The following is a 24,883-nucleotide window of genomic DNA, read 5'->3' as shown; positions in this document are numbered from 1 at the left end:
ATTACCAGATAGTGTACCCTAAACAGCTGAGTAAAATTTTTTTCTCGCGAAGTCCACTATCTGTCAACGAGTTTTGGTTGTGTCGGTGTATTAAAGTTAAGAACCATAACACACACAAGCAACGAAAAATGGTGCGAACTAGTAACATACACAAAATGTACTCAATATAGTGTTGTATATATATATATATATATATATATATATATATATATATATATATATATATATATATATATATATATAAACGAATGGGTTGATGGCGGATGGCAACCCTAGTTCAATTGCGTTGTCAGCAAGATATATTCATTTTCAGGTAGGAGCAGTTGCCCAACAAAATTTGGACCTTTGTTTGCATATTCGTCATCTACTAATCTATACCCTTCATTTCATACCCAAATTGCATGGGTTGGACTACTTCTCTCCGTAGTGGGGGTCCACGGGCCCGAGCCCCAAAAACGGACTCAAAATTAGAGGGTATGCAAAAAAAATTACTTTTTTGCGAACTACCCCGTAATATACAGTTTAGCCCAGCCTTTAGGTGTCAGATCCAAATCGGTATAATTTGAATCCCATCTTCTATAAACCTACATATGTTTATGGCCGATACTTAAGAACAAACATTTTTTCAGTTTTTTTTTTTGGGTTCCAAATGCTTCTACTGGGCCCATTTTGCTCCAGAACCTCATATACCTAATGTTATTGGGCTATGAAGCCGTCCTTCTTCTGCATCTCAAGTATTCGCATAAAAAGTGTAAGTTCCTACATAAGATGGAGAAATAGAAGAAGGTAGCGAGAAAACGCCTATGCGATACTCCCCACGCCTAAGGGTCTATTCGGTGAGTGGGCCAACCTTTAACGCACATTGGGTCTTATGCGCATTGTCTCGTTATAACTCACTCTGCTCCAACAACAAAATAACTCACTCTGTAGTATTCAGAGCCTGAAGAATCTTGTAATCGGGCATCCAAATTTGTATGCATAAAAGTTGGACAAAATGAACTTATGTCAGACTAGCATCTTTTATCTCATGTGTCTGGTGTCTTTACATTCCACCATGCTCTTCACTCGATCTGTCTTGAACCTCGCTATAAAGAATTTGTGATTGTGACTATTTTAATCACACACAAATGTGGTTGAATGTCCCTTCGCTTTATTCATCCAAACCAACTCATTTGCAGAGATGGGCGATGGGTAAATATCCAGAAGGTATTTACCCGGTAAATTGGGTAAATACCTGGGTATTTACCCATTTAAACCCAAAAGCTTTGTATTTATAATTTTGCAGAAATCTTGGGTATAAAAACATTTTTTAAAAAATTTTTTATGATTTCGAATTCTTTGTTTGTAAACCTGACTTTCTGATCTCATAAAATCGGATTTTAGTTATATTTAGCCGCTATATAGAATGATCTCCAGACTTTAAGTCTTGAGGCAATAAATTGGTCATTTATTATCCAATTTCGATGAAATTTGGAACAGTGAATTCTGTGAAGTGCGGCTCCGATCGGACTATATTTGGATAAAGCTGCCCTTAGACCGACCGCCCGATCTCCCGATATATGGTATTGAGGCCATAAAAGATCCATTTATTACCCGAATTCGATGAAATTTGGCACAGTGTGTTCTGGTATACAATTACCCACTCCTGTCAAATGTGTCCTTACCCACTCCTGTCAAAATGTCCAGATCGGACCATATTTGGATATACTTGCCATATAGACCGATCTCCCGACATAGTGTAATTAGCCTATAAAATGATTTGGATGAAATTTGGCACAGCGAGTTCTGGTAGCCCTATTAACACTTTCGTTGAATATGGTCCAGATCGGACCATATTTGGATATAGCCGCCACATATACCGATCTCCCGATATGGAGTATTGATCTCATAAAATGAGCAATTTTCATCCGATTTTGATGAAATTTGAATAAATTTGAATATAAATACGCCTTTAGCCCATCTCTACTCATATGTCAAGGGAAGAAAATACGTCATTTTAAGTGACAAATCCAAAGTGTGCATGACTATTATTCTAAGCGGAAATTGTACCAAATGAAAAACCGAAATACATTGAACCATTTTAAAAGTTCTATTTCTTTTATTTTATAAAAACACGCTCGTACATTGTAGGTCCAAATAAAATGTCCTGTATTTGTTTTTCTAATTATTTAATACTAGGTACTAAGAAAATAGTTAACAAAAATAAAAATCGTATATACATATGAAGCAGTTTCTGGATTTGAATAAAAAAAAGACTTAATCAGGATCTTCCTGTGCCACTACTAAAATGTACAGGCCTGTTCCGGTTTTCGAATTCGCAAAACGCAAAAAAGGGTGTGCCTATCTCTGGATCTTCTTTTATGGTTTAATATGAATTGAGGTTCCTCTTAGTTTATAGAAATGTTATTACCCAACGCATTCCAAGGTAGATATGACAGGGTTTGCAAGATGCACTACATTACAAACGTTGTCTGAAAACCCACTGGGATGGGAAGTTGATATGTTTGTTTTAACCCATATTCAAACTCCGTAATACAGCTTCATATGCTCTTGTACTAATTATGCTACAAACCATTTTGCTTTTATGTATGTATAAATCCGGCTTGCGGAAATAAAAATAAAATATAGAAAGTGATTTCCAAATAAACTTAGAAAATATTCACATGTAAATCGAGCGAATTTATCACAAAACACTTTTGGAAGAGTTTGGAGGGCAGTTGTTTATTAACAGACCTAGTTTGATTTTACTTTGTTTGCTTTGTTGCGTTTTGCACTTTGGCGTATTTTGTGCATAAGAACACCCCATGTTATCATAGAGATGAGACCAATTAATCCAAATATCATATACACATCCAGGGAGTAGTACGTGAAGCGTGACAAATGTTTGGCCTTGGACTGGAGTAGAGGTCCACCTTCTGTATTGGCCACATATTCGACCCACCAAACAGCCGATTGTAGGGCAGTCTCTGGCCTATGCTTGAAACCATACGCCACCATTTTGGCATTGTCAAAATATCTGCGGATTAGAATAACAATAGAGTTTGGGGACTAAGCAAATTGAAAGTAAACACTTACTGCTTCTCCAATACTTTCTTGATGGCCTTAATGACATTGTTCTCCTCAATGTCCTCATAGTGGAGGACAACACCCATGCCACGTTGTTTCATGGCAGCAGCATTCAGGAACTGGTCTCCATACATGGGAGTGGCCACCACAGGTACACCACAATATGCTGCCTCCGAGCTGCCCATTAGACCTGCATGCGTCATGAATACCTTAACATTAGGATGACACAAGATGTCTCTTTGCGGCAGCCATTTGCTTATGAACATGTTGTCGGGTTTATTGGTCAAGGTATCATTTTCCCATTTCCAGATGACTCGCTGTTTCAGACGTTTGGCAGCCTTGACTATAGCATCACGCTTTGCGGCAGGTAAAGTTTCAGCTCTGATCATGGATCCCCAACTTATGAAGACCACTCCATGGTCTGCATTGTCTAAGAAACGTTGTAGGTCAACATCTAAGGGCTTCGACTTCTGAATATGAACTCCACCCAGTTCAAGCACAGATGGTGGCAATGGTTTAGCACCGCTCAATGAAAAATGTTGATTGACAAACATCATGGAGGTCTCCTTCACCAGTTCACCCACCGACGGCAAATCATGACCAAATTTATACCGAACCAATGCATCTGCAGCTGGTATTGAGAACATATTATACATGGCATTCAAGCCATGGAATGAGATCCAATTTGCTATGCGCCCACCAAAAGTCATCTCTTCGGACTGTCCCATGAACAGAGCAGGTATGTAGGAAGGTATTATGGGCATACTCATACGCTCGTAATGCCAAGGCATCATGGCACAACTGCTGAGAGCTATCACTGGGGCCTGCAACATATAGGCTACTCCCATCATGCAATCCGAGTTGAATTGTTCCAACAAGATCACATCATAGCGAACTTTATTACGCAAGACTTTCTGCAGAGCCTCCGAACGCAGGGTATGATTGCAAGCTTCTTTACCCCATTCATAGAGCATAAAAAATTCCAAGAAGTGATTGTAAAATCTGCGATTTTCAAAAAACTGGAAGAAAAAAATTATATATATTTAAAATAGAATCGATCTAAAAAAAAGTTTAAGTTCGGCCGGATCGAACTTTGCATTCCTATTGATGTATTTTTTTTTATATTTGTCAAAATCCGATGAAAAATTTACCATTTACTAAATCAAAAAACTGATCACTTAATGGTCTATTCTAGACCAAACGCATGGCTATATCGAATTTGAACCAAATCGGAGAAAATTGTGGCTTCTTCGTGTTTAAGAAGTGAACTAGGAGGGTTGATGTGGTTATAGATCTAGCTAGGGATCTATGTGGACCCTATGTGGTATATGAGGGAGCATAAGTACACTTTACAAACCGAAGATCAACCAAATCGAATAATTTTGATTCGATTTGGGAGAACTTTGGTTCAAAGGATCACAAAGTCCAATCGGAGAATTGATTTATATGAAATGGGCCTTGTAGTTTCTATCCAATCATACAGACATTTTGAGTGTGAGTACTGTGAGATCAATGCAATAGACAAGTTTAGTTTGATATATAATTTTGTACAGTTCACAGACCTCAATATGCCACATTTTTCATCCGTTGCCCTTCAAGAAGAGCTGGCAAAATATGGATGGCACTATCGATATTCAATTTTTTCTCTGAGTCGATCATTTTTCCTATCGATGCTATCGGCAAATTTCTGTTTTTTGCAAAATTGAACAAAAATAAACGATCTGACACTGAATGCATCGTATAAGATACATTACGATTGTTCTAAAATTTTGTGCAATGATTTGTTTTTATTCGGTCTGTGCATTGAAATAAATCGATCTCCCGATGTTTATTATGAAAAATATCGAATGTTGGGATTATCGATAGCTTGCCAGCTATAACTTCAAGGCCTATCAAATAAACCAGTAACATACAACGCAATTCTTTAAAGACTGGTACTATATTCATTTTACACAGGTGAAAACATATTTTTCACAGTTACTTTTTTGAAGCACTACAAGAGTCTTAATGATAACATAATACTTTTTCCTTTAGTAATGAGAATGAAATATGAATAAAATCAGAATGCTATTTTTCTTCAAATTCTATTCTCTAAAAAAAGTAATCACTAAAAAATGCCGCGAAAAACGAACAAAGTACCAGCCAAAAGATATTATTTTGTAATAGACCATTAGCTCTGTTAGCTATTGAAAAGGCCGGTAGCCAGCCTTGTTCCTGCTATTGCCATATCGCGTCTGAACACATTTTCTATCCCATTTAACATGTAGCTTTCACATTATCCACTGTATGTTAGAAGAAGACAAATATAAGTCTACGGTTTATAAGTTAACCATTCGATAAGCATATTCAATGTAAACTCATATAAGAAGAAGACTCAACTAATATGTACTACTACAACTACTATGCAACGCAATTCAGTTCCTGTTGAAGTCTATAAAGGCTGGTACTATCTGTTTTCGGGAACTCAGAAATTTGTGCAAATTTGCACAAATTTTTACTGGAAGTCGTTCGCGTACTTTATTTGCCAGCAGAAGAGAGGGTAAAAAAGAGTAAATTTTGACAGTTAGAAAATAGAGACCAGCAAATTTCTACTGGGACTTTTTTTGCCAGCAGAAATTTGCAAATTTGAACAGATGTTTTGTAAAGGTCAGCTGTTTTATGAAAAGCACCCGTTACATGAAAATACAAAAGCTAACGGCAAAATGGACCAAAAAGTTGCTAGTATTCAGGTACAGAAAACTCAACAAATAGGGCAATATTTGCAGAATTATTTGGAAAAAGAAAAGAGCAATTATCGGTTTCTTAAGTATTTTGATGGAATCATCCTCATCGGGAATCTACGGTGAAACCAACACCGCTCCTTTGAATTTTTTAAGGAGGGAAGATTGAGTGGGTCTAGCTGGGCAGTTAAACAAGTGACGCACAGTGGAATTAGAATAAATTGGTGCAAATTAGTTTGCCAATTGTGAACGGATACAGATATCTTCAAGCATAACAAAGTGTCCGTAGACCGCCACATGAACAAATAGAAAGCTCCCTTAGCCTCACAGCAATGGTTACAGCAATTTTTCTAGCCACAATATCCAGAAGCATTAGATGGTTAGTAAAAGGTTTGTTTGTCAGCACAACAAGTGTACTTTTGTACACGGTGATGGAATGTAAAGCAGTTATAGTCCTATGCAGCCTTCCGAATGAATGCTGATGCTCGGCGTATGGAAATTGTCCAACGAGAGAAGCGGGAGGAGTAGTCTCTCATGCGTCTTGGCTACTGATGAGAGAAGGGAGATCGGCTTGTACGACTCCCCCTTGCTTGTGTCCTTTCCAGGTTTCAGCAGCTGGATCAGACTGCCCATCTGCCAAACATCGGGTACTATAATAGTGTTCAGATAGGCTGAGGACAGTTGTATGGTACTTGACTCCAGGCAGATTCAGATTCTTCAGCATATGTGTAGAGATTCTGTCTAGGACCAGCGACTTGGCGCCACGGATGACATTCATAGCTTCGTGCACGGTTGTTGTAGCAGTGTATTGTACACTGAGGCGGCAGCCCTTGCCGATGAGAGACTCCATCGGGCCAATGCGGTACGTACAATCTGATGCCATGGCATTGCACGGTAATTTGTGATGGCTGTCCAGAGACACGTATACGGCGATTGGCTCCCCCTTCTAGCCTTTTCACTCTCTGGTCAATAAATTGACGTTTATCTAAGGAAAATACCTCAAAAGTATCGCAAGCATTTTTTATTTAAAAAAATGTTTTCCATGCACGCAAATAAAAAACCAACCAAACAAAAATCGGCTGTTTTTGTCCAAATTTTCACTGGAAGTCGTTCCCTTTCTTTTGCTTCCAATTTTTTTAAGAGAGTAAAGGCTACTACTTTCCTGCAAATTTTTACTGGAAAAGTACGCGAACAGACCTACTATTTTCATCTTTCACAGGTGAAAACACATGTTTTTCGTGTTTACTTTTTTGAAACACTACAAAAATTTCCATAATGGTATAAAACTTTTATGGACATTTTTTCAAAAGTAATGAGAAAATGCTCTACTGAATGAAATCAGCAAGATTTTTTGTTTTAAATCTGTTATCTAAACAAGTAATCATGAAAAAAATTTCGTTTAAAGCGAATATAGTAAAAACCTTAAAGACTGGTACTATATCATGGCAAAACAATTAAAGGTGGTCTCACTTGTACAACAACACAAATCATGTGGTGCATTCTGCCATCAAGCTGATCGTACTTTTGCCAACACACGCAAAGAAATTTGTGTGCATGTGTGTATACGTGCGCGAACATGGACAGAGAATATGCGAGAGAGAAGATAACAACAAAGAGAATGCAAACTAAAATCTGTCATCTTAATACCGTCAAACCTGGCCAGCTGTTAACGGCTGTTCGCGTGAGATCACCTTTTTAAATCCGCCTTGGTACTATATCAGGATGCACTTCATGCGAACAGCACAAATAATTTATATCTTTGGTTACTTTTACCAGTTGATCACGTAATGCATTCCATGCAAATTAAAGCACAGTCTGGGTTGCAAGATTTTTTTATATTATAACGCAATTAGAAATGTTTGTAACGTATGGATGTTTTTGCTTTGAGAGCACACGTCGTTACAATTTTTTTTCATTCTGAGCAATTGATTGGCATTTTGTATGATACTTCATAAAATTGCAATCCCTCAACATTCACTTGCTTTAAATATCGTTTCGTATTTCACTCGGGGGAATAATTTCCATACAAGCATTTGATAAGGAAGAAAGTTTGTGGCAAATAAATCAATACGAATTAAGATTCTGACATAAACACGCGGTACTACACATAAACAAGATTTTAGTAAATTCTCTGAGAAAATGTTACCTTGAATTCTATGCGCATTTTTATGTTTGTCGTGCATGCAAAGGGACCTGGCTATATTGAATCACAAATATACAATTTTGTACATATATATGGGAGCTACATCTAAATCTGAACAGATTTTAACAAAACTTCTTAGATATTGTGGTAGGCAAGATTGGTCAATAAATGCGCTTGCAGTGGCTCTAGAAATGAAAAACGGGCGATATACACATATTTCAGATATATCTAAATAAGAACCGATTTCTATAAAATTTATCAGCAATATTAAGAGTCATAAGCAAAATCCTCTTGCCCATTTTCGATAGAATCGGTTAACAAATGCGCACTTTATTGCAATATTTCTCAAAATCGGACGAACATATATATGGGAGCTATATCTACGATTGGTCAATAAATGCGCTTGCAGAGACTCTAGAAGTGAAAATGGGGCGAAACATATACATGAGAGCTATATCTAAATCTGAACCGATTTCTATGAAAATCACCAATAAAGTCAAGAGAAAATCGTTTCACCAAAATTTTGAGAGAATCGGTTAACAAATGACCATTTTATTGTGTTATTACTGCAAATCGGCCGAACATATATATGGGAGCCATATCCAAATTTGAACCGATTTTTTCTACTTTCAATAGGCTTTGTCTCTACGCCAAAATAAATATGCGCCAAATTTGAAGACGATCGGATGAAAATTGGGACCTGTAGTTTGTACACAAATTAACACGAACAGATGGACAGACAGACGGACATAGCTAAATCGAATCAAAAAGTGATTCTGAGTCGATCGGTATACTTATGAATGAGTCTATATCTCTTCCTTGTAAGTGTTACAAAGAAATACAATAAATATTTATACCCTCAATCCTATGGCAGCCGGTTGTACGTACCGGATTGACCCGATGGAGTTCTTCATCAGCAAGGGCTGATCGGATGAAAATTGGGACTTGTAGTTTGTTCACAAACTAACATGAACAAATGGACAGACAGACAGACATAGCTAAATCGAACCAGAAAGTGATTCTGAGTCCATCGTTATATTTATCAATGAGTCTTATATCTCTTCCTTCTGGGTGTTACAAAGAAATACACTAAATAATTATACACTCAATCCCATGGCGGCCGGTTGTACGTACCGGATTGTCTCGATGGAGTTCTTCATCAGCGAGGGCTGCCGCCTCAGTGTATAACACACTGCTACAACAACAACAATTATACCCTGTACCACAATAGTGATATAGTAATAATAAGAAATTATCAGATGTTGAGAAAAAAAGCTTAACAAATATTGAATACAAACGCAGTGTTGCATCTCAATTTCGAAGGAGTTTTTCTGCAAGTCTCCTCAAGTAAGTAGATTTTCTCAATCTGAAAATGATGGGAAACCTCGTTGCAAAACACGAGATTTCCGAAATCTCGTCGCAAATCTTGATTGTCTCCAAGTGTAAACATTGTTTTACAGTTTTATAGTCTTTCATCTCTTATTTTGTGGCTTCTTAGTTAACGCTGTCTGGTATTCGCGCGCGTTCTTTTAGGTGAAAGAGGTTGAACTTTGGAGGTTGACGTAAAGTGGCCATCAAGAGCATGTGGTCACTATCGATGTCGGCTCGTCTAGTTTTTACATTTATCTGCTAAGCCACAATGAGTTTGCATGGATGATTTGATTGCGGGTGTTCCCATCTGGTGATTCCCAAGTATATTTGTGTTTATATTTTTGAGGAAATTTAGTGCCTCCAATAAATAGCTGGTTTCTTGTGCCAATCTTTCGCAATCGTTTTTCCTGGCATCGCAAAGTCCTTGCATTCCCATTATTGATTGTATTGTAGATTATTGTTGTTTTTGCCTATCTTGGCGTTGAAAGCGTGTCACTGGGTCGAGTTGGGAATAGAATTGATCCTTTGATTCGCCGTCATCGGGTTCGGTTGCCGTCATAATGCATTCAGATATGACGTTGTATGATAGAAGAGCTAGTTTTGCTTTCGACGACAGTAAAAGACCGACCTCATTTATTCGGTTGATTTCATTGCTTGAAAAATTAAGTAGTAGCCATCTTGTTGTTGTTGTAGCCACATTTTCATAAGGAGGTGGCGATCCTCGTCAATCTCCTGTATGTGAGCAAGCTCGTTCCTGTCCAAAGGACCGATCGCCGCGGAACAAGGTGGCCATAGTTTATTTAAAGGCGCCAATAACTCGCCTTGTCATATCGAGAATTATATGCACTCAGTATTTGTGCAAGAGCCGGTGCCGCTCGATATTGCTGATTGTCGCATCGGTACCTAGTGCTGGGTCTGCCAGCGACCCTCTAGACCGAGCTTTCTTGATTATAAATCTTCTGAAAATCTGCGAGCGCCACCGATGGCCATTTTTTATATACCCACCACCGAAGTGTGGGGGTATATTCATTTTGTCATTCCCTTTCACCACATCGAAATATCCATTTCCGACCCTATAAAGTATATATATTCTTGATCACCGTAAAAATCTAAGACGATCTAGACATGTCCGTCCGTCTGTCCGTTGAAACCAGGCTACAGTCTTAAAAAATAGAGATATTGAGATGAAACTTTGCACAGATTCTTGTTTTGCCCATAAGCAGGTTAAGACTGAAGATGTGCTATATCGGACTATATCTTGATATAGCCCTCATATAGAGCGATCCCCCGATTTAGGGTCTTAGGCCATTAATAGCCACATTTATTATCCGATTTTGCTAAAATTTGGGACAGTGAGTTGTGTTAGGCCCTTCGACATCCTTCGTCAATTTGGCCCAGATCGTTCCAGATTTGGATATAGCTGCCATATAGACCGATCCTCCGATTTAGTGTCTTAGGCCCATAAAAGCCACATTTATTATCCGATTTTGCTGAAATTTGGGACAGTGAGTTGTGTTAGGCCCTACGACATCGTTCGTTAATTTGGCCCGGATCAGTCCAGATTTGGTTATAGCTGCCATATAGACTGATCCTCCGACTTAGGGTCTCAGGCCCATAAAAGCCACATTTATTATCCGAATTTGCTGAAATTTGGGACAGTGAGTTGTCTTAGGCCCTTCGACATTTTTTTTCAATTTAGCCCTGATCGGAACAGATTTGGATATAGCTGCCATATAGACCGATTCCTCGGTTTAAGGTTTTGGGCCCATAAAAGGCGCATATATAATCCGATTTTACTGAAATTGGCACAGTGACTTATGTTAGGCTTTTCGACATCCATGTTGTATATGGTTTAGGTCGATTTATTTTTAGATATAGCTACTAAAAAGGCCAATATTTTGTTATACACAATTGAACAGTGACTTGTACTTATTAGTATTTGGTCCAAATAGAAACATATTTCGTTATAACTGCTATGGAACATAATGCAATTTTCATCGGATTTTAATGAACGGTGGTTTACATATATACCCTAGGTGGTGGGTATCCAAAGTTCGGCCCGTCCGAACATAACGGCTTTTTACTTCTTTTTGCTCATCCGCTGCCGACCCTATTGCACGGACCCATCGTATTCGTATTCATATCCGTATGCAAGCGGATATATTGGGTTCCCCAAAAGTAATTGCGGATTTTTTAAAAGAAAGTAAATGCATTTTTAATTAAACTTAGAATGAACTTTAATCAAATATACTTTTTTTACACTTTTTTCCTAAAGCAAGCTAAAAGTAACAGCTGATAACTGACAGAAGTAAGAATGCAATTACAGAGTCACAAGCTGTGAAAAAATTTGTCAACGCCGACTATATGAAAAATCCGCAATTACTTTTTGGGCAACCCAATATTATTTCTGCGGTAGCCGTCATTTCTGATGAGTTTTCCCCCATCTACCACCTGGGGAGGCGTCCGATGGTAGAAGTAACATGGAAACTCCCGCCTTTAAATTTACGCCTAAAGCCTTTAAATTTGCGATTTATTAAACATTTTATATTGTTATTTTATAAGAAAATTTAGGTCTCTACTTAAACCTTAATAACAAAAATAATAAGCTATACAGGAAAAAAACTTTACAAATAAATGCACACTTTATCATGGCGCTCACTGTACATACAATTTGGCTTTTGTTGTTGTTGTAGCGGTGTGTTGTACACTGGGGTGAGGTGTCGGTGAGATAACAGTGTTATATTTATTCGAACAAAATGTAATACCGCTCATATTTTGTTGTTTCGGAAGAAGAATACTATGAAAATTTACCAATTTTGAAATTTTAATTTTAGAATTTAATTATTATAGCAAAAGCTCTAATCAACACGTACACACGATAAGTACGATCATGATCTATTCCCTAATAGGTCATTATTGGAGAATCGAACTACAGATATAAAAAAAATTAATGTACATATATTTTCAATTTTTGACAGTATCCACGATGGTGGGTATTTTAGTTCCGGCTATAACCGAACGTACTACATATTAATATGACATGCTAAAAAGTCTCATGATACTGTAATATAATAATAAGACTGTTTATTTTACTTCAATAAGATCTATGACACACACAAGTATTATATAACCAAATAATGATTGTAATTACCTTTAAATCCACGCTATTGACTAATGTCTCCTTTCCGGTTAATGGTATATCCATATAGCCCACGGGTGGACTTTTGTCTGGAAAGTGGCTAACGACCGTCACCTCATGTCCCCTCTCGGCCAGGCCCCGCATTATGGGATGAAAGAAGTGAAAGTGGCTTACGCCCGGATGCGGAAATAAGCCTAAAATTTTCAAATTGTGTCGTCTGCATTCCACTAATGGCGGCGATATGCATAAAAGGGAGATCAAGGCAGTTATCCATATTTGAGTGGCCATTTGATTGTTGTGATTGTCAGACTCTGTCGATCATGGAGCTATGGAATACAAATTGTGATTATGAAATTGTTTTGCTTGTTATAAAATATTTGCAAAGTCATTGGAATTGTATACACGCACGCTATACGTGTTGAAGAGTCACTATTTCTTAAGATTTAACCAGATATAAATAATATAAACGCGTTAAGGGTGCACCTCTAGAATGGGGAGAGAAATGGGGGTATATATATTTTTTAAACTATTGCGTTATTTATTTTTATACTCAAGTTGTTATCATTTCCTTATATTAAATACTTTGATTATTCGGCACTATCAGTAGTTTGGTATAACATTGAATATTCAGGTAGATATGTCCCAATTAATAGTATTTTTACACCTAATTTGATTCCACAAGATTTGTCATACCCATAAGAAGTATGTAGAGTGTAGAATAACCTTTTGAGAGTCCTTATCTTCTTGAAGCCCACACGTCTAAAAAAACGTGCCGACACGGTTCATCGAAAGAATTAGATATGATGTTTGGACACACATGTAAAGAAAGCAAACAAAATAAAAACCATTCCAAAATATTTAGAATAATTTTCATCGATCAGCACATTTGAGTACGATTGACACGTTTTGGTGTCGTGGAAAAATTTAAGTGTTTTGGGTCAAAGTTCTTTTTTAAACTCAAACCTTGAGAAATCAATTGGAAAACTTCAAAAATTTTATTTTTTCGATTTTTTTTGTTTGCTATCCGCTTAAATTTGGAATACAGGATCGGTCTTGGACTAAAATATAGAAAATGTTATGATTAATCTATGAAAAATTGAAAATCGAACGACAAATGCCTTCTCAAGCGACCAAATACTCAGTGAAATTAAAAGCAAGTAAAAGAGTGCTAAGTTCGATTGGACCGAATCTTGAGAACCCACCAGCATGGATTCTGCTAAAATATAGTAGCTATATCTGGTTATAGACCGAATTGGACCTTACTTGGCGCAGTTGTTGAGAGTCACAACAGAACACTATATGCAAAATTTCAGCCAAATCGAATAAAAATCGCGGCTTGTAAGGGCTCAAGAAATCAGATCGGGAGATCGGTTTATAAGGGAGCTATATCATGTTCTTAACCAATTTGGTCCGTACTTCGCACAATTGTTGGAAGTCATAACAGAATACTATGTGCAAAATTTCAGCTAAATCGAACAAAAATTGCGGCTTCCAATGGTTTTGTATGTTCCATATAGACTGAACAAGTAAAAAGGCGTTAAGTTCGGCCGGGCCGAACTTTGGATACCCACCACCTCGGGTATATATGTAAACCACCTTTCATCAAAATTCGGTGAAAATTTCATACCTTATATTCATATACCTCATACCGATCTGAACTTTATACGACACGGATGACGAAAAGCCGAACATAAGTCACTGTGTCAAATTTCAGTGAAATCGGATTATAAATGCTCCTTTTATGGGGCTAAGACTTTAAATCGAGATATCGGTCTACATGGCAGCTATATCCAAATCTGGCCCGATTTGGGCCAAGTTGCATAAACATGTCGAAGAGCCTAACACTAAGCACTGTCCCAAATTTCGGCGAAATCGGACAATAAATGCCTCTTTTATGGGCCCTAAACCTTAAATCCAGAGATGGGTCTATATGACAGCTATATTCAAATCTGGACTGATCTGGGCAAAATTGAAGAAGGACGTCGAAGAGCAGAACCAAACTCACTGTCTCAAATTTCAGCGACATCGGACAATAAATGCGTCTTTAATGGCCCCAAAAGTTAAAACCTAGATATCGGTCTATATGGCAGCTATATCCAAATCTGGACCGATCTGTGCGATATTGCAGAAGTATGTCAAGGGGCTTAACTTAACTCACTGTTCCAAATTTCGGGGACATCGGGCAATAAATGAGCATTTTATGGGCCCAAAACCATAAATCAAGAAATCGGTCTATATGGCAGCTATATCCAAATTTGAACCGATCTGGACCAAATTGAAGAAATATGTCAAAGGGCCTAACACATCTCACTGTCCCAAATTTCAGCAAAATCGGATAATGAATGTGGCTATTATGGGCCTTACACCATAAATCGGAGGATCGATCTATATGGCAGCAATATCCAAATTTGGACCGATCTGAGCCAAATTAACGAAGGATGTCGAAGGGCCTAACACAACTCACTGTCCCAAATTTCAGCGAAATCGGACCATAAATGTGGCTTTTATGGGCCTTAGACACTAAATCGGAGGATCGGTCTATATGGCAGCCATATCCAAATCTGGACCGATCTGAGCCAAATTGACAAAGGATGTCGAAGGGCCTAACACAACTCACTGTCCCAAATTTCAACAAAATCGGATAATAAATGTGGCTTTTATGGGCCTAAGACCCTAAATCGGAGGATCGGTCTATATGGGGGCTATATCAAGATATAGTCCGATATAGCCCATCTTCGAACTTAACCTGCTTATGGACAAAAAAAGAATCTGTGCAAAATTTCAGCTCAATATCTCTATTTTTAAAGACTGTAGCGTGATTTCAACAGACAGACGGACGGACATGGCTAGATCGTCTTAGATTTTTACGCTGATCAAGAATATATATACTTTATAGGGTCGGAAATGGATATTTCGATGTGTTGCAAACGGAATGACAAAATGAATATACCCCCATCCTTCGGTGGTGGGTATAAAAACGGCTAAACCGATTGCCTTTAAATTTGCACAGATTGTTTGGGTTGGTCTGCTAGGACCCATAGGCTATATAATTTTTTGATATCGGAAAGGGGCGGACCCTCCCCCGTTACCCCAAAAACACCACCCAAAATCAAAAGTAGACCGATAAGGACAATATGGATATCAAATGAATGGTATTGATTTTCTTAAAATTTTCACAGATTGTGTATGTTTTTGTGGAAGGAAACATACGTAGTTTATATAGTTTTTCGATATCGTAAGATCCCAAAAATACTACACAAACTCTAAAGTGGACCGATCGGAACAATATTGAAAGGTATTGGAAAGTAGAATACGAATATGGTCTTACAATTTGAGACTAAGTACCAAGCGGGCCGTCCCAACCTCAAAACTACACCAAACGGACATATAGGACGTTCATGTCAATATGGGACTTCAATGAAAGGCAAAACGAATATCGCAAACATATTAAGTCCATATAATGGGTGGTTTCCCCACCCCCAAAAACATCCATATATTAGCATACCATGACTATATGGGACTCGAATAAAAGAAATTTGGAAGCAGATTAGGAAAATGACATTTCCTAATGCCCCTTACGCACTACCTTAACTGAACTTATTTCCCGAACATATCAATATGGGGCCTGAATGAAAGATTTTTGGGAATAAAGAACGCATTAGATACCTATTTTTAGGGCAAAGTTGCGGAGTGCCAGCCCCAGCCCCAAAACCCCTCCAACCCATACATATTATTTGACCATGACAATTTTGGGCTTAAGTAAGGTATTTGGGAGTAGAGCACGAATGCAAAAATGCGAAATGTCAGAGATACCATCCCTACGTCAAAAAGAACCTCCCGCAAATGGATATATAGACCAATCACGACAATATAGGGCTCAAATGAATCAAGATTTATGTACCGACTATGATTATATGGAACTCATTTAAAAAGTTTTCGAGAGAATAGCACGAAGCTTATATTTACTTTAGGAGCCAAGTATCTGGGTGGACAGCACACTCTCAAAATACACCCCAAATCCGACATATTCAGCCACTACAATATAGGAGTCCAAAAAAATTATAAGGGACTAGAACAGACCTTCAATGACACAAATTTGATATCATCATTTGGGGCGAAATGTCCCCATCTTAAAACTACCAAAACAGGACTTTTATGTCGACTATTGCATTGTAGGGCTCAAATAAAAGGTATAAGCGAGTTAAAGAGGTCGATGCAGAGCAGGACTGGAACAGGGGGAATAACTTATGGTCGTTCCATGAAAATAAGTGTAATTGATAAAAAAGTTGTATTTCATACGGTGTTACAGAAGGCGCAGTGTAATACCTAAAGATGTAAATGTAATACCTAAAGCTACTGTTGTTGTTGTACACTGAGGCTGCAGCCCTTGCCGATGAAGGACTTCGTCAGGTCAATCCGATACGTACAACCGGCTGCCATGGGATTGCCTAAAGCTAATATAATAAAAATATATTAATTACTGTTAATATATGTCGCTAGCTTAACATAAACCCTCTTCGCCTCGGTACTCTTTCTTTATAGCGCGTTTTTAGCAAAAATTTTAATATAAGATTAGCATATTTTCAATAACATTTCTAATTGCTTTAAATAAAAAATGAATATGATATTTCGGAAATATCAATGTTTTTAAATAGGATTAACTAAACAAATTAATTGGAAATTTCAAATATTTTCAATGATTTTTTTAATTGAATATGCAATTTTTGAAAAATTTTTCAATCACTTTTTTCAAAAACTGTGATTGATATTATTATTTTAGTGATTGAAGCAGTTTCAATTAAAAAAAAATTAATTGGTTCAATTTATTTGGTGATTGAAACCGATTTTTATTTTTTTCTGTGTAGGCATTTTACTTTGCACTGTCGAATACAATATGTCTTTTAGATAAGACAACCAATTTTTGCAATATACTACAGATTTAATTCGGTCTAATTTTTTCTTACCACATTAAGTATGTGTTAAGTGCAAAGTCAATTTATTTTCTGTTCAAAAAAGAAAAACAACAAAAAAATTACTGACAGATCATAAAAAAAATGTTTGCCAAAAAAGAAAAACAACAAAAAATAATTACTGACAGATCATAAAAAAATGTTTGTCTACGTGTGTGTAGCGAGAGCCATAGTATCATATCACACTTTGATTATACGTTTGGTTTTAAGTCATTATTATTTTGCAATAAGTGGTCAAACAATAGTCGAAAATGTCTACTTAGAAATTTCGTAGAAATTGGACAAAACAAATTAAAATAAAAAATAAATTAATTACATTCTGCGCTGAAAAAACATCCTAACCAGTTTTATCTGTAGGGTTAATTCTGATTGCTGGGATGTGTTGATTAAATTTCGCTTAGAAATTGGAAATTAGCATTTTTCAATCGACGTTTTTAATGTCTCGGATCAAATATAGAGGACATGAATGAACAAGCAAACAAAAAAAATTACATTCTCTGACAGAACAATTGCCAGCTAGATGGTGAAGAAAAATTCAATAAACAAAATCGTTGTTCTTCCTTGATTTTACAGGGGAATCAAAACAAACATCAATTTTTTATGAAAACTAAAGCAAATTTTGACAACATGGTAGAAAATTGTGAAAAAAAAATCCAAATTACTTGCATAAAACAACATTAAATGTAAGGGACTCATGGCAATAAATTGTTCTTGTTTTATTTTCGCTTTACACTCAATAAATTTTAACTTTCGATACAACCTTGTATAAAATAGTTCTGTGTTTTTGGCACAAACTATAAACTTTAACAAGAATTTTTTCGTTTAGCACACGCAAGCGTCAATAATTCATGCCCACTTGTAGCAGATACGTTTTATCAATTGATCATGGGGCTTCTGCTGTAAGGCGATTGTTCAAGTTGGCAGCCAGGCTGACCTGACCACTTGTTACACACAAAGTCAATGTTAATTAATCACCCAAACGAGCGACGCCTCACAGATAGTCGATTGCGATGACGACTGCAATTGTTGTTGTTGATGCTCCCGTTTTACTTTGACTTTGTACAAAAAGCAGCGACCATTAAACACTCACACCTCAATGCTACCATTTCTTATATTATGTAAAGAAAAAAGCTAAATTTTTGCATTAGGCGTTGCATCACCAAATAAATGCAACATTTACATTTTCTGTTAAAAATGTTTCCAAAGCAAACAAAAGTTTTCCTTAATTACTTGAATCTCTCACACTTGCACAGAAAAATCATATCAAGCAGTTATGTTTTTCTTTGCGAAAACCACAAATTTGTCCCACATGAATTGCATATATGTACATATGAGAAAATATTTAGACATCTAAAAAATACTTTCCATACCGAAGAAAGAAAGCGTTTTTCTGCCGCAAAACAAAAACACAAAAACAACAACAAGACCGCACAAATCCGCCAAGACCCACCGTTCACTTTGAAATCTCCCGTTGGACTGTCTGATTGATGGGTTCGTTGTTGGGACTTTCGTTCGTGAGCCAAAGAAAGTGCAATGAAGAGCATACTCAATAGTTTCAAACAAACTAAAAGAGATAAAACGTTAAACTGTTGCGCTATAGTGTAGCAACTAGAAATATACAGGTACTTAATTTCTTTATATTTATTTGAGTGAGTGATTAAATGTAACGATGAAAGGATCGGCGATTCGTTCTTAGTTTCTTCTTCCCTCATAGTACTGCTAACATTTGTGAGTATTTCAGTCAGTGTGTGAGTATTACACTCAGAAAAAAGTGGTTTAGAATTAATTAAAAAAACTTATTTCAATGAAGTAAGTTAAGTTTAGTATAAATTGATTAAATGTTGCATGAAACATTGCAAGTGTTAAACAAATTTTACGCATCTTTAAGGCTTTATTACACCTGTAGTTGTCTTATGACATGTCAAATTTAGCACAGGTGGAGTTGTACTTGACGTGTGATAAAAAAAAAATAAAATATGAAAATCACTTTTCAAAATAGCACATGTAATTTTTTTCGATTAGAGCATGCTCTATTCCTTCTGACAAAAACATAAAGAAATCAGCTATTTTTGTTGTCAGTCGAATGAAAACAACCCCAAATTAAACTGTTTTCACAAATTTATGGTTTAACCTGCTGTCTCAAAACTTTAACAAATATAATTCATAAAAAATCAGCTTTGGCTCAAATTTTTAGGTTGTGTCATACAAAAATAACATACAGGTGTGATAGCAAAAATGATCAATCGCATGTAAATTGACAATTTTGACAAACATTTTCTATTACATGTTAATACAAAAGTGACATATCATAAAACATCTACATGCCGCGTAATAGTTACAAATATTGGCTTGCCCAAAAAGTAATTGCGGATTTTCTAAAAGAAAGTAAATGCATTTTTAATAAAACTTAGAATGAACTTTAATCAAATATACTTTTTTTAAACTTTTTTCTATAGCAAGCTAAAAGTAGCAGCTGATAACTGACAGAAGAAAGAATGCAATTACAGAATCACAAGCTGTGAAAAAATTTGTCAACGACGACTATATGAAAAATCCGCAATTACTTTTTGGGCAACCCAATAGTTCATAAACTTGAATTTGGTATGCAATTTTACTAAACCAAAATTCTATTCAACAAGTAGACAACGTTTTTAATAACTCACGATAAAAGTTTCGTTTTTTTTAGTTCAACGATCCGCGAAATTGATTTTCTTCAAGTTAAATATACATTTGTAAAAAATTTGTTCATAATATTCCTCAAAAATGATTAATTTTTTTGCATTTTAAAAAATCACAAGCTTTAACTTAAAATTTTATTAAAATATATTTGGTTAAAATTTTTTTTTTAAATGAACTAAACGATACCACATACTTTCTAGAAATAACAATATTTGTTTAATGTAATTATCTAGCAAATCTTGCCCACATTTAAGCTTGAAAGCTTACATGGAACAAATTTCTAATCAATAAGAATCACTAATCCTCAAGTGATTTCAAACTTTACAAGTGAAAGGTTTGGAAAATATACACGAAGTAATTTTTTTTTGGGTTTGCGAATTCGAATTTAAAACATTTTATTCCAACATAATTGGATCAACTTATCGTTTAACTCACTCACTCAGAAGTTCATGTGATTTTACTTTTTTTAATAACAACATTAACTAAAATCGAATAAAAATGTCTACCGCTATATGAAGTTCAATTTAATGAACTATGGGGTTACTTTTTTATGTACTAAACAATGGTTTACAAATTTTAGTGTCTACTAACTCATTTTTTGAGCGTATATATTAACGAACTAATACCATTATTACCATTATTAAAGTTTTCGTTTCATTTCAGAAATTGGTTTAACACATGCATGTTCACCAAAAATTCAAAAAAAAATCTGATTTAATACACTTTAGTCAAATACTCTTGTTTTTTCGATTTCTCTGAGAAAGTGCCTGTTTTTTGATATGCCATGTGCGTTAAGTCAAACCGGCACAAAATTTACTTCTGATTTTAATAAGGTTGCTGTTTATGTTCACTCGTTGATTAATAGAATAACTGTAACTGATAATAAACCATATGAGTAAAGATGATAGTTTTTGCTTTATCAGAACTTTAACGTAAATCAATATTTTCCAGAAAACAAGTTGATAACAATTTGCTCAGAAGCAAACGTATAAAATGATCACGAACACATATACAGCGGTCAAAAAAAGTATTCATCATTAGCAAAATTGATAATAAATTCACTTATTTTGGGTAATTGAAGAAAATTTAAAGTAAACAAATAATGCAGTTTTATGCAATAGTTTATTTTTCGTAATATGTTTTAAAATAAATTTAAAAAATAAATTTAATTAGCGCAAAAAATGCAATTTTATATAATAACACCAAAAACAGAACAAAAAAAGTATTCATCATTGATGTGCTATCATCAAAGTCAAATTCAAATATTATTTGGGAATCCCCCTTTTCTGTTTTATTTAGTAAAGGAGGCTTTGCCCTTGACAGCAAATATTTAATTTCATTGAAAATATAGTTTTTGTCAAAATGGGTCGTAAGCAAAACGAGGTTTCTGATGAGGTAAAAGTTTTGATAATAAAACACCACAGGAATGGTTTAACTCAAAAAACTATCAGTGAAATATTAAATAGACCACGATCTACTATACAATCCATCATCAGAAAGTGGACAGAAACGAAAACTGTTGACAATAAACCAAGATCTGGTCGACCAAAAGCACTTTCAGTTGGAGATGTGCGTTGGCTAGTGCGGCAAGTTCAGAAAACTCCGAAGACAAATGCGACCATTCTTCGTAAAAACACTATGGAATATTTAGGGAAGGAAGTTACTACACAAACAATTCGAAATACACTCAAAAGGCATAGTTACAGAGGAAGAACTGCACGTAAGAAGCCCTTTATAAATAAAATAAACCGAGTGAAAAGGCTAAACTTCGCAAAAATGTATGTAAAACAGCCCGAATCATTTTGGAAAACAGTCATTTTTGCAGACGAGAGCAAGTTTAATCTTTTTGGGTGCGATGGAAAGGTCATAGTGTACAGAAAACCAAATACAGAGCTTGAAGAACGAAACACAGTTGCTACTGTAAAACATGATGGAGGTGGTTTAATGGTTTGGGGATGTATGGCGGCTTCAGGAGCGGGAAATCTTGAAATTATTAATGGAGTAATGGATCATAAGTATTACATTGACATTTTAAAGAGGAATTTAAAAGATAGTGCTGTAAAACTTGGGCTTGGTAATAACTTTCAATATTATCAAGATAATGACCCCAAACATTCTGCTTTAAATACCAAGATGTGGATGCTGTATAACTGCCCCAAAGTCATTAAAACTCCTCCTCAAAGTCCCGACTTGAACCCAATTGAACATCTTTGGGAACATCTCGAACGCAAATTGAGAACGCGCAATTTTTCGAGCAAGAGTCAAATGCAACAGGTGATAATGGAGGAATGGACTAATATAGACCAAAATATAACCGCTAAATTAGTCCAATCGATGTCAAACCGTTTAAAAGAAGTTATAAGACGCGGTGGTCGAATAACAAAGTATTAATTTTTTTAAATTATGTTATTTATTTTTTTGTTTTTTTGCAATGATGAATACTTTTTTTGTTTAATTTTTTGTGTTCAGCTGTAAAATGGCCCTTTTTGTTCCAATAAATACTATTTTTTTCTTTAAAAACAATGAAATTGTGTACATATATATCACACAAGCACTACTGCATCATTAGTTTAATATGTTTTTATTCCAATTGTCTTTTGTAGACTTATTAAAAAAAAAAACATTGAATGATGAATACTTTTTTTGACCGCTGTATAACTAATTATGGCATATTTCTTTCTCTGAGATATTTACGGAAACCTAAGGACCATTTTCCCAATCTTCGGTTATAGTTGAGATGACCATGAATAAGTAGATGAACTTTCCCTCTCCGAAAAAATGACTAAATAAGTGCAACAACTACAAACTGACGCTTTCTTTTATTTTATTCGGAAGTTACCTCAAGAGGGAGGAGAAGGAAAATGAGGGAACATGAAAACTGAAAAACACATAAGTAAATAATCAAAGAGAAGCTAACAACAAAGAAACATGTTTTAGAAAAAAGTTTAAAAGCAAAAAAAATGCCCACAATCGATTGAAAACTACCTAAATTGCTTTCATTGTTCATTCACTGTACAGTATGTTTTGTTTATAGTTCACACAGTGCGTGTGAATAATATATATAATATAATAAGGTGGCCGCGCCGGCGAATTGCTACAACAAAGCATCTTTTTGGGAATTTGATATGTCAAAATTTGTAAACAGGGCGCAAAAAAATTCGATTGGCCCTAACATTTCAATTTTTAGGAAAATTTGTTTCGACCAACCAGGGTAAGAAGAAACAAGTAAAAGCGTGCTAAGTACGGCCGGGCCGAATTTTATATACCCTCCACCATGGAAATCATTTGTCGAGTTCTTTTCCCGGCATCTCTTCTTAGGCAAAACAGGATATAAGAAAAGATTTTCTCTCCTATTAGAGCGATACAGGATTCACTAATAGAAGGTTAGGTCACATGCAAAAACACAAAGTGGATAGGCCCCATAAACATCATTAAGGATGTCAAATCTGACGATTGAAAATGTCATCATATAGGAGAAAACGTAAACAAAGAATGAATGTAAAAAGAGAACAACATCCTCAATGCCAAGTACTGCCAAATATTAAAAAAAAGTATATCGGCTGATCGCTTGGCTTAACCTTATTCAGTGAATCCTGAGAGCGATATCAAGATATGGTCGGTTTGGACCCCCCCTTTGGGGGCTCAAAAAGTAAAATAGAGAGATCGATTTATATGGGAGCTGTATCGGGCTATAGACCGATTCAGACTATAATAAACACGTATGTTGATGGTCATGAGAGAATCTGTCGTACAACATTTCAGGCAAATAGGATAATAATTGCGACCTCTATAGACTCAAGAAGTCAAGATCCCAGACCTGTTTATATGACAGCTATATCAGGTTATAAACCGATTTGAACCATACTTGGCACAGTTGTTGGATATCATAGCAAAACACGTAGTGCCACAATTCATTCAAATCGGATAAGAATTGCGCCGTCTAGTGGATCAAGAAGTCAAGACCCAAGATCGGTTTATATGGCAGCTATATCAAATTATGGACCGATTTGAACCATACTTGGCACAGTTGTTGGATATCATAACAAAACACGTCGTGCCAAAATTCATTCAAATCTGGTAAGAATTGCGCCCTCTAGAGGAAATCAAGACCCAAGATCGGTTTACATATATGACAGCTATATCAGGTTATAGACCGATTTGAACCATACTTGGCACATTTGTTGGATATCATTACAAAACACGTCGGGCAAAATTTCATTCCAATCGGATAAGAATTGCGCACTCTAGAGCCTCAAGAAGTCAAGACCCAAGATCGGTTTATATGGCAGCTATATCAAAACATGGACCGATATGACCCATTTACAATACCAACCGATCTACACTAATAAGAACCATTTGTGCAAAATTTGAAGCGGCTAGCTTTACTCCTTCGGAAGTTAGCGTGCTTTCGACAGACAGACGGACGGACATGGCTAGATCGACATAAAATGTCACGACGATCAAGAATATATTGTATATACTTTATGGGGTCTCGGACGAATATTTCGAGTAGTTACAAACAGAATGACGAAATTGGTATACCCCCCCATCGTATGGTGGAGGGTAAAAAAAGTCTATTAATTTTTGTGTGTCAAGCAAACACATTTAAAAATGAGGCTTTACCCACAAAAGTGGCTAGAACATTAAGATCCGATTTATGTGGTGTTCAATGTTGCGAATAGCGGAATGCTTCAAACGGAGTAGCTGCAACGGCAGCGCGGTCAATCAGCGGTATCGAGCGGAGAGTCCCAGTGAGAGGCTGGGCAGCACCGACTCTTGCACAAATACTGAGTGC

General features: G+C 36.1%; 1 protein-coding gene across 1 annotated transcript in view; it reads right to left on the bottom strand.

The window, feature by feature from the left end:
- The window catches only part of LOC106080829 (uncharacterized), a 47,040-nt gene extending 28,143 nt beyond the window's left edge, over positions 1 to 18,897 (bottom strand). The window contains exons 1-4 of the mRNA XM_059364740.1: positions 18,780 to 18,897; positions 12,452 to 12,765; positions 3,076 to 4,085; positions 2,737 to 3,016 (exon numbers count right to left, since the gene is read on the bottom strand). Coding sequence (XP_059220723.1) covers positions 2,737 to 3,016; positions 3,076 to 4,085; positions 12,452 to 12,727 — 1,566 coding nt within the window. The 5' untranslated portion in view covers positions 12,728 to 12,765; positions 18,780 to 18,897. The remainder of the gene's footprint in view (positions 1 to 2,736; positions 3,017 to 3,075; positions 4,086 to 12,451; positions 12,766 to 18,779) is intronic.
- Between the last annotated feature and the right edge of the window lie 5,986 nt (positions 18,898 to 24,883).

Source organism: Stomoxys calcitrans, chromosome 3, assembly GCF_963082655.1.
Source record: "Stomoxys calcitrans chromosome 3, idStoCalc2.1, whole genome shotgun sequence".
NCBI lineage: Eukaryota > Metazoa > Arthropoda > Insecta > Diptera > Muscidae > Stomoxys > Stomoxys calcitrans.
This window is presented reverse-complemented; position numbering and strand designations above follow the sequence as displayed.